General features: G+C 37.7%; 1 protein-coding gene across 1 annotated transcript in view; it reads left to right on the forward strand.

The window, feature by feature from the left end:
* Positions 1-17,338, forward strand: part of MCC (MCC regulator of WNT signaling pathway) — a 712,607-nt gene that overhangs the window by 96,331 nt on the left and 598,938 nt on the right. The window contains exon 2 of the mRNA XM_007947572.2: positions 15,713-15,960. Within this exon, the coding sequence (XP_007945763.1) occupies positions 15,713-15,960 (248 nt within the window). The remainder of the gene's footprint in view (positions 1-15,712; positions 15,961-17,338) is intronic.

Consider the following 17,338-nt stretch of genomic DNA (forward strand, 5'->3'; position numbering starts at 1 on the left):
TCTGGTTAGCAGTCAAGTGCCTTAGCCACTATACTACCAGAGCTCCCATAATATCAATTAGGTGACTTAAAGTGTTCCTTTCTTGCAATCTTTTCATTTTGTCTTCTCTCTTTTTCTACATTATTTTCAATTTGGTAACCACAACCAAAGCAATTTTTTTTTCAAATATAAGAATTAGACTAAAAGTTTCATCATTTGTAGTAGTCTGTTTTGAGAGAAGAAGAGAGGGAATGTGAATACACAGGCTCAATTTTGAACACATCTCAGACATCAGTAACATTAACAGAATTTGGTGAGAAAATAGTGGGAGTGTCAGAGGTGATTTCAGTTAAACCCTTAGGATGTATGTCATAGGGCTTTTGCAGTTTTTTAGGTAATGTCACCAATTAATTTTCCTTTTCCTTCATGATTTTTCACGTTCTCTTCCCATGTATTGTCCTTTTTGGTTTTATAGCTGGCTTTTTTCCTTTCTAAGGGGTTGTTGGGTGTATTTATCTGTAGCTGTAACTCTGCTTTCTCTTCTTACCTTCAAAAAACCCATTTTTAAGTTCTAGAATGTAGTTCTTTTGGTCCTAAGGAAGTTTGTCTCTTGATTAACTGAACACTGTATCTTCCAGTTTGCCCTGTTCGTGTATAAAATTTCAATTAACTGGATTATTTGGAATCAGAGACTCCAAGTTGATCAAGACAAATGAAGAAATAATTTATACTTTCATAATATATTTCTTGGGAGCTCTGGTAGTGTAGTGCCTAAGGCACTTGACTGCTAACCAGAAGTTCAAACCCACCAGCCACCCCTCGGAAGGAAGGTTGGGCAATCTACTTCCGTAGTGATACCGCCTTGGAAACCCAAGGAGGGGTCACTATGAGTTGGGGCTGACTTGACAGCACATCACAACAACAACAACAACAATATATTTATTTATCATCTGCTGTATGCCAGGTACCAGATATGTATTGGGAATATAACAGTGAACAAAACAGACAAAAATATCCTTCCTCATGAAGCTTAAATTCTAGTAGAATACTTTTTGTGTCTACTCCTGTGGAGAAATGTTTTTAAATACCTATTTTCTTTTTTTCTTGCGAGTACCAAAATTACCACAATTGAATCTTTTTTTCTTAATCACTAAGATTTTCAATGTGTCTCATTTCCTCATTCCATGGGACTGGTGGTTTTTTATAGACATTTTTCTCTGAATTAGTTAGGAATCTTTTTAACAAATACCAATGCTGGCCCCCTTTCCCATGCTGATTTAGTTTGTTGGCTGCTGGGTGTGAACATCAAGGTTTTAAAAGCCCCCCAGGTGATTATGATGTGCAGCCAGAGTTAAGCACCACTGGTATGGAAAGTTTAAGTTATTCATTTGAAGGGTATAGAACCCAGCATATGTACTAAATGTTTGAAAACATAATGATCTCCACCTGTTTTGTTTTCATTTACAGTTGCAAATTGGAGTGTGTAAGATGCCATGGAGAATAGGATTAGTGGTTCTATTTAAGTTATCTCCACATTCCTTTTTAGCTCACATCCAACATTTTATTCACCCGTTCTTTCATTTATTTAGTATGTACCTATTTAGCACCTACTGTATATGAGGTGTTGGAGCTCTGGTAGTGTAATGCCTAAGGCACTTGACTGCTAACCAGAAGGCTGACAGTTCAAACCCACCAGCCACTCCTTGGAAGGAAGGTTGGGCAATCTACTTCCATAGTGATACCGCCTCAGAAACCCAAGGAGGGGTCACGATGAGTAGGGTCCGACTCGACGGCATGTAACAACAACGCATACGAGGTGTTAGGAGTCCTCATTGTGCAGTGGTTAGCACACTCAGCTGCTAACAGGAAGGTTGGCAGTTTCTTCTAAGGAGCAACTGGTGGGTCTGAACCACTGACTTTACAATTAGCAGCTGAGTGCTTAAGCACTGTGCCACCAGGGTTCCTTCTTTGTTCCGCAGGGTTGCTTTGAGTCAGAATTGGCTTGAAAGCAATGGGTTGGTCTTTGGTTATATCAAGTATTAGGGATTCAAAGATGAACAAATAATGTGAATAATGTGCTCTGTCTGCTAGGAATTTACAATCTAGTACAGGCATTTACAAACTCTTTCTGTAAAGGGCCAGATGATAAATAATTTTGTTTTTGTGGGTTATCTAATTTCTGCCATAACTATTTGCCTCTGCCATTGTAATGCAGAACCAGCCATAGACAATATATAGTCAAATGGGCATGACTGTGTTCCAATAAACTTGGTTTACACAAACAGGCATGGACAGATTTGACAGCAGGCCATACTTTGCCAAACTCTGGTCTAATAGAAGAGAGTGAAAATAAATCAATAATTAGTGTGGAGTGAAATGTGTGATAGAAGTGTGTACAGATGGCTCAGTAACATAGAGAGAAGGTACATCGAACCAGACTGGAGATTACAGGAGACACTTTGGGAAGATTTCTGAAAGAGACACTGTTTAAGCTAAGTTACGAAGCATGAACTGAAGTTTGGCAAAAGGAAAAGGAAAAGATGTTCTAAGCAGAGGGATGAACACATGCAAAACAGGGGCATGTGAAATAACAGTGCCTCGTATGGAAACTAGAGAAAGTCAGTGAAGCTAAAATGAAAGTTGCCTGCTGAGTCTAGAGAGGTAGGCCCAAGCCATATTGGCTATGAAGCAAGAAACTTGGGTATGAAGCTGAAAGTCTTGGGAAACAAATAAAGGATTTTGAGGCAAGCTCATTAGATTTTTTCCTGGCTGCCAGTTGGAAAGAGAAAGACCTATTAGGAGATTGATCATTGCAGTAAACCAGGTGGGAAGCGGTGAGAGCTATGGGGGTGATCAGGATGGAACAAATGTGAGAGCTATTTAAACAACAGAATTTCTAGCTCTTGGTGACTGATTGGATATGAAGATAAGTGAGAAGGAAACACCTTTGATGACTTCTAGATTTCTGGCATGGGCAGTGTTTTGTTTTGTTGTACATAGGGTCACTATGAGTTGGAGCTGACTCGACAGCACCTAACAACAACAACAACAGCAACATATCTGGATTGATTTCGGGTGATGTTGCTGTGTGTCTTAATTGCAGGTTGTTGTTGCTGCTATTTATTCTCTGCCCAAAGTATTCCTTTTAGCATTTCTTATAAAGTTGGTGTGGTTTTTTTAATAAGTTTCCCTACTTTCTGTTCATCTGGGAATGTCCTAATTTCACCATCTCATTTGAGGGACAGTTTTGCTGGATATATAATTCTATTTGGTTGTTTACATATGAAACCATTACTTTTATCAAGTAAGTTAATGCACCTGTTTAATCACACATACACAGAAATAGAATGGTACAGATTAAACCAGTTGCCATCAGGTCAATGTTGACTCATGGCAAACCCATGTATATCAAGGTAGAATTGTACTTCATAGAGTTTTCAATGGCTTATTTTTCAGTAGAATATCATCAGGCCTTTCTTCTGATGTACCTCTGGATAGACTCAACCTCCAGCTTTTTGGTTGGCAGCTGAGCTTGTTAACCATTTGCACTACCCAGGGAGTCTTGGTACAAAAGAGCTTATGACACAACACAGTTCTCCTACCCCACTTCCCTCTCCATACCCAAGCCCACACCCCAAAAGCAATTTCTTTTTTACGAGTTGTGTTTTTAGTTCTCCTGATCATTTCTTCAGTAGTGTTTCTATATCAACTTTGAATCTCTTTATTTATACTATGAAGGGTAAGGGTAGTCCTACTGCTCTCAGTCCCACTTCTCATTCTCCCTATTTATCATATTGGTTGACTCTGAACCCAAAACCTTCAGAGTTTCCAGGCAATAGCCCTGCTGTCACTACCTCAGGGGCTCTCTTGGAGTATACTCTAGGCAAGGATTTTTTTTTTCTCAATTGTGGTAAAAATATATATAACAAAACACTTGCCAATTCAACATTTTTTACGTGTACAATTCAGTGGCCCTGATTACATTCATCATGATATGCAATCAACACCATGATCTATTTCCAAATCATTCCATCACCATTCACAGAAACCCAGTGTCACCTTATTAATGATTCCCCTTCCTCTTTTCCGTCCACCCCAATAACCACTACAAAGCTTTGGTCTCTATACAATCTAGGCAAGGATTTTTTAGTGCCTATATCACCCATCAACATGCTCCCATCTCTTTTATATCTTTCTGAAATTTGTTAAAATCTCTCATCATTTAATAACCTCCTCTTCTTTTATCTTAACTGTGGGTTTGTTCACTTATTTATTATGTACTTCACTTTCATAGTTCTACAGAGAAAGAGTGATGAAAGGTAAATGCATTACTTCATCCAACAGCTGTTTTTTTTCTTTGTTTAAAATTACAGTATAAACACACATAACAACACATTAGAAACCTACACTTGAATGACCTATTTATGATATTTTTCATATAGACTCTAGTTTATGGCAAAGAAACTGACTCCTTGGGGTATACTCTAAGCAAGTACTTTTTTTTTATTGTGGTAAATAGATATGTAACAAAACACTTGCCAATTTAACATTTTGTATGTACAATTCAGTGACCCTGATTACATTTATCATGATGTGCAACCATCACCACTGTTTTTTACCAAATTATTCCATCATCATTAAGAGAAATAATAAATCTGGATATTTGTGGAAGTGAACTTAGAGTCTTCTGAGTCAGCATTTTGTGCCACTCAAATTGAATAGTTAGGGGAAAACAGGTAGCTTTTAGACCTTTTTTGTAGTTCTTTCATGAGCAACTATTTCTGAAATATCTAATCGGTCCATGGGATTTTTTTAGTTGAGAATTTGGAACATATGCATGAGACCTATTGTTTAAAATAACAACCTTGTGTAGCCCTTATTCTACAGGAGCTCTGGTGATGCTACTAGCCACTCTGCAGGAGAAAGATGATGCAGTCTGCTTCTGTAAAGATTTACAGCCTTGGAAATTCTGTAGGGTGGGGCAGTTCTACTGGCTCCTACAGGTCAGTATGAGTCAGAATTTACTCAATGGCAGTGGGTTGATTGGATAGCCCTTATTCATCTGGGATTGGGATTGAGTATTGTTAAAAGGAGCTCAAGTCCTCTGTCACTGAGTTGATTCAACTCATAGTGACCCTTTAGGGCAGTTGCAGAGTAGAACTTCCCCATAAGGTTTCCAAGGCTGTAAATCTTTTATAGAAGCAGACTGCTTCATCTTTCGCCCTTAGAGTAGCTGGTGGGTTTCAACCATTGACCTTATTTGGTTAGCAGCCAAATGCTTTATTCACTATGCCACCAGAGCTCCTTATTATTACAAGGAAAAATAGTGTTTTCCTCTGACCCTGAGCCTAGGAGACTTAAACCATCTCCCTTATTATTTATCCCTGATGGTAGACTCTGAATTTCCTTAAATGATGAAGAGCGTCATTGAATTTCCACTTCCTACTCAATTTCTTCTTAAGCTGAAGAAGAATACCTAAGAGAAAAGATTTTTGTATACTGAAAGTAATAGCTGTGCATTGTGGAGCCATGCCATTTTTAACTAGAAGCATTGATCTTCAGTCATATTTTAGTTCTGCTGTCTAGTGATTGATGTTTCTGTGGGACTATTTATTATGAGATTTGGTAAGTTTCTTTGCTATAAACTGGAGCCTATTCCTTTCTTGCCTCCTAGTGATATACTCTGGAGATAAGATATATATGTATGAATGTGAATAAGTATGAGCTACCTTTTAGAGAGAACGCTGAAAGCAATGATGATTTAGAAGAAAAAAAGAGACTACAAGGATATTTACCAACATACTCACTATAGGTATTGCTGGGTGGAGGAATTGTAAATAATTGTATTTTCTTCTTTTTACTTTTCTACAATTTCTATGATAAGTGTGTGCTTTTCTGAAATAACATTAAAAATGTTTTTATTATAAGACAGGTGCCTACCATTTCGCCTCCACTGGGATGGCTATTATTAGAAAAATGGAAAATAATTATTGTTGGGCAGGAAGTGGAGAAATTGGAACCCTTGTCATAACATTGCTAGTGGGAATATAAAATGATGCCATCATTGTGAAAAATAGTGCAATGGATTCTGAAAAAGATAAACATAGAATTACCCTATGACCTAGCAATTCCACTCCTAGGTATATACCAAAAAGACTTGAAAGAGGAACTCAAAAAGAAACTTTTGCACCAGTGTTCATTATAGCTCTATTTACAATAGCCAAAAGATGGAAGTAACCCAAGTACCCGGCAACAGATGAATGGATTAACAATATGTAGTATATCCATACAAATGGAATATTACTCAGCCATAAAGAGAAATGAAGTTTTGACACATGCTATAACATGGATGAATCTTAAAAATGTTATTAGGTGAAATTAGTCAGGCACAAAATGACAAATATTGTATGATCCCACTTATAAGAATTATCTAACTATATTCATGAGCATGTGTAGGCTTGACAGAGGAGATTTCTACAAATATTCTATTTGCATGCTGCAAATATATCAAGGTATATAGTAGAACATACAAGGGCATGGTTATGCAAACTTCGTAACCACCTTGAGAGACTGAGTCACTGGATTTGAGGGATTATGACCATAATCTCAGGAGATATGTAGGTCAATTGGCATAACATAGTCCATAAAGACTATGTTACATCCTACTTTGGAGAGTAGCAGTTGGGGTCTTAAAAGCTTGTGAGTGACCATCTAAGATACAACTATTGGTCTCTTCCATCCAAAGCAGAGAAGAGTGAAGAAAATCAAAAACTCAAGAAAACAATTAATCCAGAAGACTGATGGACCACATAAACCACAGTCTTCACTAGCCTGAGACCAGAAGAAAAGGTGCTCAGCTACCACTACTGACTGCTCTGATTGGGATCACAATAGAAGGTCCTGGCCAAAGTGGGAGAAAAATGTAGAACAAAATTGAAAATCATAAAAAAGACTAAACTTACTGGTCTGATAGAGACTGGTGAAACTCCCAAGACTATAGCCTTTAGACACCCTTCAAACCTGGTACTGAACCCACTCCTAGAGATCACCTGTCAGCCAAACAGTAGATAGCCCTATAAAGTGAACTCTTTAACAAAACAGCAAACAGACTTTATCAAAAGACCTTACAGTCAAAGTTAGATCAGTACTTTTTACTTTTATCTCTTCCTTAGTTGTTAGCTTTGCTTTCCCACTGAAATCTTCAGACTACTCTAAATATAAACACTCAACCACTATTTTAACCAATTGCCCAAAAGAAAATATGTATGGCTCATAAAGAAATCTTTAGAAGTTGATAAACTACGTGGATCACAGTTTATGGAAGGAACTTTTTTTTTTTTTTTTTCTAAAGCAGTATTTCTATAAAGGACAGGCCCATGTTTCGCAGGTTAGAAACTAGCAAAACCTCCACCTCATTGGTTGGCAGGAAAATGTATTCTCTAAAGAGAAGGCTTGCTTCCACTCCCTACCCACTTCTGAGATCTAACTCGGGGTTTGTTCTGAGAGCGTTTATATTTCTTGTTCTTTAAAGAAAGAGAAGGAAAAGCTTCAGTACTAATTGACTTGTCTACACTGGCCCTCACTTCCCCTGCCAATCCAGACTTTCATACTCTAACCATCTCGTTCAGTGCTAAGTTGGGATCTAGAGAGCAGGCTAAGAGTTTAAGACCAAACAAATATATCCTTTTAAAGAAATCTGTATAGTTGTTTAAAATTCATATAATAATGAATCGAGGCTGAGGAGTATCAAATAATGCTGTGTATTATGCTGAAAAATCAGGCCTGTGACCTTATAGTGCAGTAGTTTTGTTGTGAGATATAATGCTAATTACTTTCGGTTCTCAGGGAATTACAGTTAAATCAGATATTGTACTTTTGTGGTGTAACCTGTAACGGGACAAGCTTGGTGGCTCCTCACATAATTAAATATACAGCATTAACAAAACACATAGCCAGAGGAGGCAAGAACAGTATCATTCACCGGGGTTTTACGACACAGCAGGCATACAGTCTTCATTTTGGGTACTAGAGGAGAATCAGAGTTGTAGTCCTGTGAGGAACATATTCCTCAGTACAATCAACCATGTAAGCCCAAAGGGGCAGCATCTGCCCAAAAATGAAAGTCAGAAAGCAGGAAAGATGGGTGAATGGAAATAAGGAACCCAGGGAAGAAGTGGGAAGAGCATTGTTACATTGAAAGGATTGCATCTAATGTCACAAAACAAAATGTGTATAAATTGTTGAATGGGAAACTAATTTGTTCTATAAACTTTCAACCAATCCACAATAAAATGTTAAAAAATAAAATAAAAAAGAAATATCTAGAAGCGCCAAATACAGAGACCAATCAATGTTTATTAATAGTTACCAGGGACTGGGGAGAAGGAGAAATGTGAAGTTATTGCTTAAGGGGTACAGAGTTTCTGTTTAGTGTGATGAAAAGCATTTGCAAATGGATAGTGGTGATGTTGCCTAATATGGTGAATGTAGTTAATGTCATTGAACGTTTCACTGAAAATCAAACCCCTTGTCACCGAGCTTATTCTGACTCATAGAGACCCTATAGAACAGAGTAGAACTGTCCCATGGAGTTTCCAAGGCTATAATCTTTATGGAAGCAGACTGCCACATCTTGTGCCCATGGAGTTACTGGTGGGTTCAAAACATCCACCTTTCACTTAACAGCTAAGCACTTTAACCACCGCTCCTATTTTATACTTAAGAGTAGTTAAAATTATAAGGATTTTAAAGAATATATTTTATTGCACAAAAAATTTTTTTTAGGGCTGGTGTTTTATGTAACGATGTTATTCCTAATGAAATAATTCCCCATTGTACTTAGTTTTAGGTAATCTCAGTTTAATATCTCTTCCTCTGAGAAGCTGTACTGCCTAGGGCAGAGAAACTGTCAAGATACTCTACCAGTAAGGCTCAGGTTTTTATTTCTGTTTTTGTCTATTGGTCATTCATACTTAATGAACATCCACTGTCCTGTGTTCTGTGGGAAAATGCAAAGAGATCTATGAAGGAAAATATCAAATAAAGAGGGAGCTCCTTCCAAAGAGTGATCATTTTAGTTTCTGAGAGTTTATGGATCAATGCATCAAACAAATGCGATAGAATCTTGCTGTGTAGTAGTGATGTGCTGGGTGCTGTACAGATCACAAAGTAGATTAATGCAAGGCGAAACCTGGCTTCCAGGAGCTTGTTGTCAGGGTAGGAAGGTAAGACTTGAATGTGTGAAGATAATAAAGCAAGAAAGAAATGCAAGTTTACAACAACAATTCAAAACTCGCCACAAAGCAGCAGTGCATAGTTACTGAACAAATGGTGAGGTGCTCCATGTCATTGGAAAGATGAGACCACTGTGGGTCTGAGCAAGCAAGAGTGCACAGAATTGGAGGGATTTGAGCTGAACCTTCATTCATTCATTCTTTCAGCCATCAACAAATCTTTACTAAGAACCTAAGATGTGCTAGCAAGTTTCTAGGTACTATAAATACAAGGAAGGAATAAACAAAGTTTCTGACTTCATGGAGCCTCATGAATAGATAATAAAAGTAAACATTTAATTATCCATTATACAGTCAATTACTAATTTGAGGAAAGGTGATCAGGGGAGGCCTCTCTGAGGAAGTGACATTTGAGTTGAGACTTTGAATGCACTGAGGAAGTAAAATATGAATATCTGAGTGTAGAGCATTGCAGACTGAGGGAACAGCAAATGCGAAATCCTAGAGGCAGGAAAAGCTTGGCATGTCTGAGGAGCAGCAAGACCAGAGTGATTAGATAGGAGTGAATGAGAGAAAGAATGGTAGGAAATGTCAGATAATGAAACAGGGGATGGTAATTCATGTAAGACCTCATTATTTTATCCTAAGGGAAATCATTGGAAGATTCTGAGTAGGAGAAAGGCCTATCTCCATTTTTTAAAGAAGATATGTGGGAGCTTAGGCAAGGCACTTGACTGCTAACCAGGAGGCTGGCGGTTCAAACTCACCAGCCACTCCTCGGAAGGAAGGTTGGGCAATCTACTTCCATAGTGATACTGCCTCAGAAACCCAAGGAGGGGTCGCTATGAGTCAGGTCTGACTTGAGGTCACATAATAACAACAACAACAACATATGTGGTTGAAGGTAAGGAATGGCCTGTTAGGGCATTCGAGAGGAAGTGTGGAGACCAGGTAGAAAATTATCAGTAGTAGAGATGAGAGTGGCACAGTAGTAGCCATTGAAGGTATTGAGAAATGGTCACCTGTGTAGTATTTTTTGAAGGTGGGGCCAATTTACTGGTGAATGGGATGTGGAGTTTAAAAGAAAGAGAAGACGACCCTGGAAATGGAAAAAGAAAAGGACTATAGATTTAATTGCCTCCCTGAATTACTGCTCCCCTGCCATGAGACCAGAAGAAATGGTCTCATGCCAGGCTACCATTACTAAATGGCAAAAACAAATTGCCAGTATGCCTGGGCACAAGGTAGCATGATTCATTGGGAGCCATTTTTTTTTTTTTTAAACAACTTACCACAATGGCTTCTTAAAAAGAAAACCCTGTGATCTAAGTTCTCTAGGCTTAGCTCTTGCTATATAAAGGATGTTGTTGTTGTTGTTGTTGTTGTTGTGTGCCATCAAGTCAGACCTGACTCGTAGTGACCCCTCCTTGGGTTTCCGAGGCAGTATCACTATGGAACTAGATTGCCCAACCTTCCTCCCGAGGAGTGGCTGGTGGGTTTGAACTGCTAGCCTTCTGGTTAGCAGGCAAGTGCCTTAGTCACTACACTACCAGAACTTCTATATAAAGGATAGCTTTTAGAAATTTTTCTCTCCTGTAATTTTACTTTTTCATAATGTTGAGTATAAAATGTAATTTTATCGTATTTACTATAGAAAGATAACACATAATAGATGTATGTAGTCTTTCTGACTTAATATATAAGTTTTGTTAATTAATAACCTTTGATAATCAAGCTACTCATCATATTAGTGCTATCTCTAATTGTATTCACATGCTAGAATTTAGGTATCATTGACATCCAAGATGCTAGATAGCAGAACAGGAAAGGACGAGAGCTTTGGAATCAGACTGATTTGTTTAGATCCTTGGCTCTGCTGTATATTAGCTCTGTGCAAGTAAACCTTCACATCTTAATTTGTTAAGTGGGGATAATAGTATTTCCTCTGCTGGCTTGTTGGTTATTATTATTAGTTCTGTGTCTCTATACTCAAAAGAATTCAGTTTTTACTTAGTTTTAAAAACTAGCACTTCTTAAGTTCTATTTAAAAATTATTATCTGGGTTAATTTAGTAGAGCAAAATATATTTTATTTTTGACTTTTTTTATCAGCTTGTGAATGGCTCACATTTTTAAAAATAAAAATGCAGTGTTACACATTATCCTTTGAGTTGGCATTTTTAGGAAACAGATTCTTTCTTTGAGCTGCTGTTTGAAGAATGGGGCTTCTCAAGTCTGGAAAGAGCTGAGTCACTCAGCAGGGTTCACAGTGTGTTTAAGTGGGCCACAGGCAGAAAGAAGGGGTAGGCCTGTGCAGACAGACTGTTCTACTTAGTGAGGTAAGCAATAGAACTCAGCGTTTTCTCCCCGAGCAGTCTATGCTTAATTCTAAAGACTTCCTTATGAAACTAGGGCACTGTGAAAGAGCTGTGATCAATAATTATGAAATATAATAATGGCTACTATTTATTGAGTACTTAATACGTACCAGGAACTAGTTTAAGTGTTTTACCTACATCTCATCTATCTTGACAACAGCTCTCTGAGGTAGGTACTATTATTATACCCATTTTTAAAACCTAAAAACTGACAGCAATTTGTGAAAATAGTGTACTGCGTTGTAGAGAGGTAAGAAATACACATAGACAAAAATAAGAAAATGAAAACCCTGTATTACTACCAGAGAATACTGATGTTCATATTTTACTATGTAAACTTTTGGAATTTAGAAAATTTGTTTCTTCCCAGCAAGCATAATATTTATCATTATTTTCTGAAAATCTGATTTTAGAATATAAAATTGGAACACTTGACTTTTTTTTCTGTTGCATTCCTGCTTCAGCAATCTTTATCATCCTTAAGTCTTGGATGAACCCAGCTGAATATCATCAGGTTATATACAGCGAAGGGCAAAAAAAACCATCAAGCATATGAATGCATTTCAGAAAACACTATTCCAGTGTATCAGTCAGCTATTGCTGGGTTACAATCACAAAATCTCAGTGGTGTAAACAGTAGTAAGCCCTTGATCAAACATCTTTGGGTTAGCTACAGCAGCTCTGTTTCAGGCTGCAGGTCTGCAGATTGGCTGGGGTGGCTCATTCTGGGGCTTAGGCTAGAGAGGCAGTCACTGCTGTATTATGTTCTTGTCATGATAATGGCAGAAGTAGAAAGAAATGAGCCCAACTTTGTAAACATTTGTCCGCTAACATTTCGTTGGTCAAAGTAAATCATTAACTGGAGAGTAAACTCATATTAACTTGGCCAAAAGGAAAGAAAATACATGATAAGGAGAGGGTCAGAAAACAAATAAACAAAGGAAGTTACATGACAAGCCTGAAGTTAACGAGTGTGGGAGGACACACAGTGAATGTCAAAGTCCCTAGTGGTGCTAATGGGTAGTGCTCTTGGTTGCTAAATGAAAGGTTGGAAGTTTGAGTTCTTAACAAAGGTTTGGAAGAAAGATCTGACAGTCTACTTCTGAAAAATCAGTCACTAAAACCCTTATGGATTGGGTAGTGCCTGGGGTCTTAAAATCTTGCAAGAGGCCATCCAAGGCACAAAAATTGGTCCCTATTCATCTGGAGCAACAAAAGAAGAAAGAGTCAGGAATAGGAGGAGGAAATGGAATGTGTGGCTAATTGCCTCCATGAATAACTCCCCCCTTTGCCACAAGAGCAGATTAACTGGATACTGCCTTGCTATCATTACCGAACATTTTGATCAAAGATTCTGTAGAAGAATCTCTGATCAAAAGGGAGAAAATGCAGAACAGAATTTCAAATCCCATGGACGCTAGATTTTCTGGAGCCATGGAAGCTGGTTGAACCCCTAAAACTGTTGCCTTCATATTATCTTTAAACTTTAAACCCTGAAATCTCCTTAAAACCAAATAGCAGTTTTGCTTAACTAGTAAAGAATATCTGCCTTAAATGTTATGCTCTTTTAAAAACTATGTATATTGGATCAAATTGACAAGAGCAACTTGAAAGAATAGATAGAAAACTTAGGGGTCAGCGAGTTTATGTTAATGAAAGAGGAACAGTTTGGAAAAGGAGGGTGAGAATGGTTGCACTAAGAAGGTAATCAATGGCACTGAATTGTGCATGTAGAAATTGTTAAATAGGTGCATATTCTGCTGTGTATATTCTAAATAATAACAAAAATAAAATAAATTATTAAAAAAAAAAAAACCCTCTGTGGCACACCAGTGTACGCTGACACTCATATGGTCATCATGATTTGGAGTCAACTCAACAGCAACTGGTGCTTAGTGCCCATGAGTATCCTTGGCTCTGAAGCAAAGGCGAGGGTATGGATGTATAACACTACTACTCAACTCACTGCCATCGAGTGGATTCCAACTCATAGCGACCCCCTTGGGTTTCCAAGTCAGTAAATCTTTACAGAAGTAGCCCAGTAGGACTAATAATTTATTATGGAAGGTTGGGCAATCCTACTTCCGTAGTGATACTGCCTCGGAAACCCAAGGAGGGGTCGCTATGAGTCGGGGCCTACTCGACGGCAAACAACAACAACAACACTCACCTCTGTGTATAATTATTTATTCATTCACCCATCCATAGACCATATATATATATATATATATATATATATATATATATATATACACACACACACACACACACCCCAAATCCACCACTGCCATTGAGCCAAGTTTGCTCATAGCAACTCTGTAGGACAGAGTAGAATTGCTCTTTAGGGTTTCCAAGGCTGTAATCTTTACAGAAACAGACTGCCTCATCTTTCTCCCATAGAGCAGCTGGTGGATTTAAACTACCAACCTTTCAGTTAGCAGCCCAGCACTTACCCACTGCACCACCAGGACATATATACACAGACATAAACATGCACACAACAAAATAAAGTAAAATATGTAAAAATTCTTTATAAAACATAAAAATCACAGTAGAATGATCAGCTAAGGAGGTTAGTGTAATAAGCCTGGCTCAAATGGAGAATGGTCTTGGGTAGTGCTATACCTATTGAAAAACACAAACAAGAGTACATTCAAAAAAACATTTCAGCAATAGGACCAACAGAAATCTGATGATGAATTGGACACTGGGAACTTGGGAAAGTGGAGTTGGGGGAGGGGTAGATTTAGCAGTGACGTGGTGGAGTGAATGAGAAGATAATTAAAAATATCTACAACTCTGTGAGCCTATGGAACATGGGGAGATCATAGTAACACAGACCATGAGAAGGAATTTGTGAAAAGTGACTAGAAAGAAATTGATGTTACTTTGCATGGCTTGGTTTCAGGTATCAACAAACATCAAATGAGTCATGTTCTAAAGGTGATTGAACTTTTGTAGTTTTTTCAGGCAGGAATATTAATTAGCTTTGTATACATGGACTAGTTTTGAAAGTCTCTCCCAGTTCCTAAAATCTAGGATTCTTTGACCTTCACTAAGATTTATAGTTGAAACAGTATGAACAGAATATTTGTATAGAGAGAAAAGAACAAAACATATATGTCAGAGGTCAAGCATATGGCCTCTGGATAGGTGTTCTTGGCTTGCATAGTGTTCTTGTCCCCTTGTTTTCTTTTTCTTTTTTAATTTGTCAGTCTTTAGGCTGGATGTACTTCTCTAGTCCAGCCACAGATTACACAAACCCCTCGTTTTAGGCCCATCCTCTCCACATTGACAGCACATGGCTAGTCCCAGAAGGCATTTGGGGTTTTGACCCCTGCTCTGAGTCTTCCCAGTTACCAGTTGTCATCGAGCCATTTCTGGCTCATGGCAACCTCATGTGTGTTAGAACATAAATGTGCTCCATCAAATTTTCAATGGCTGGCTTTTTGGAAGTAGATCACCAGATCTTTCTTCTGATATGCCGCTGGATGGACTTGAACCTCCAACCTTTAGCTTAAGGCTTATTAGTTGCTAACAAGAAGATGGAAAATACTCAAAGAATATCAGGAAAAAACAGAAATAAGCAAGCACTGAATCATGAAATTCAGGTTAAATAATATTTTAAAGAAAATGCTATTTAATTTAAAGCTACCTGATTGATTCAGAAAGCTGAAAACTGAGCTTGTTCAAATCTTTGTTTTTCTTTCACAACTTGAATAGATTTTAAACTTTGCCAAAAGTGGAAACAATGTCTTCTCTATGTTCTGTAACTTTATCTTACAGTGAGATTACAGTGGTACACTCTACAGGTGTTCCACCAATTTCAAAGGAAAGAAAGGGAGGGGAAGGTATATCGACAGGAAGAAAAAAGAACAAAGGATTAAAAGTTGCCTCACTCTTCCAAATAATAATGGAGTGTTGTTTAGAGCAACTGAGATGGAACAGGCTTTTGTATACTTACCACTTTTCTAGAAGCAAGGAGAAAACTGGAAATAAGTTTACTATATTTACATATATGTAAGAAATACATTGTTGTTGTTGTTGTTTTTCCCCATTAATCACTTTTTCTAGCTCAACCATCTCTTCTAACAAGTTTTGTTCTGTTCAACTCCTTCTGTAGAAATGACCTGTTGATGGTCTGTCGCCAATTGAACATGGAAGAATCTGTAGCTGAGATCATGAACCAGCTGGGCACAGATGAAAATGGGAAGATTTCCTTTCAGGATTTTACAAGGTGCCGCATGCAGCTCGTTCGAGAAATTAGAAAGGAGGAGGTAGAGCTTTCTGTGATGTCAGACAACTCCTGTAAAAAGAAGAAGCTGAAGGATAGAATCACTTCCTGGCCCACGAGCAGTGACAACAGTTTGGGTAGGTACAACCAGGTGACAGTCTGATAGTGCCCCACTAGCTCTGCTTTGTGATTCCTAACATGAAGATGGCCTTCCCTGCCTGCTGCTGGCCTGGAGATATCTTCTAGGCTATACTTGGTGAGTGCTCATTATTCCCCCCGGTTCTGTCCTGTAGCTTCACAGTTCCTGGGCTCCTGCTGTCTTTTTTTTATGTTAGTTCTTCTATTTTTCAGACCTAATAACGAAGGAAGATGGGGCAATCTACTTCTGTAGTGATACTGCCTTGGAAACCCAAGGAGGGGTCGCTATGAGTCGGTTCTGACTGGACAGCACTTAACAATAACAACAACAATAATGCACTCAAGGCACTGTGACCATTAGAGATTAGAGAGAGAACTCAAATAGATGGGAAAGGTGGTAACTGCATGAGCAGGCCTTAGAAACTATTTGGGCACTTCTTCAAAGCTTAGTGCAGTTCTGTGAGATGAGACTTTTAAAAACCACGTCATTTTTATTTAATGCTATTTTCTTTTTCCTATAAAGGCAGTTTTCCTGTTCAATATTATTATTTCTTACTGGTACAAGATAAGCAGTTGGAAAGAAACTTCTTAGAAATGGTCGTAAATTTTGAAACTGGGTAATGGGAACATGGGGTTTATTAAACGTATTTTTAAGTGTACAAATATATATATATAGTTTGAGTGTTTGAAATTTTTCATAACAAAAAATTAAAAAGAAAAGAAAAAAGGCCTCTTAAAGAGTAGCTTGAACAAAGATACAGAGAAAACTTCTCTCAATTTTCTGTTTATACTTAGGGATATTTTGTTTTCCTTAAAGGGTCTCCTGGCTCCCTCTTTCTGCTTCTTCCTCTGCTAAGTAGATCTAGTGACGATTAAGTAAAGCTCCATGTTAATTGTCTATTATTTGTTACATATATATTATAATTACCAAAGGCAATTATATAGTGTCCCTTAACACACCCACACAGACACATGCATCCTAAATGATACTTTTGGCAGTGAAATAATTTGGAGCATTATTATTGAGTAATTGAAATAATAAAAATGTTTGCATTTCTCCTTTGCCTTACTACCTTAATGGGTTTCATTTTAGCTCCAAATTAGATGGGTGGTAATTCATCTGCTCTTGGCATAATATGTAGAAATATTTAATTTTGGAAATAACACTTTTCTGATTATTAAAGTTTTATGTTCATTTTTGCAAAATAAGAAAAAGATAAGCAGAAGAAAACAAACAAAAAAAAAATTATCTTTAATTTCACCACCCAGAAATAATAACCACTGGTTATGTTTGGTATATTGGCTTCTGGTCGTTCCCTTGTGTGCACATGTGCACGTGTATGTGCACATGCACGCGTACATATAATTTTATTTTTA

Source organism: Orycteropus afer, unplaced genomic scaffold (genome assembly GCF_000298275.1).
Source record: "Orycteropus afer afer isolate SDZICR_OR568_19922 unplaced genomic scaffold, OryAfe1.0 scaffold00191, whole genome shotgun sequence".
NCBI classification, from domain to species: Eukaryota; Metazoa; Chordata; class Mammalia; order Tubulidentata; family Orycteropodidae; genus Orycteropus; species Orycteropus afer.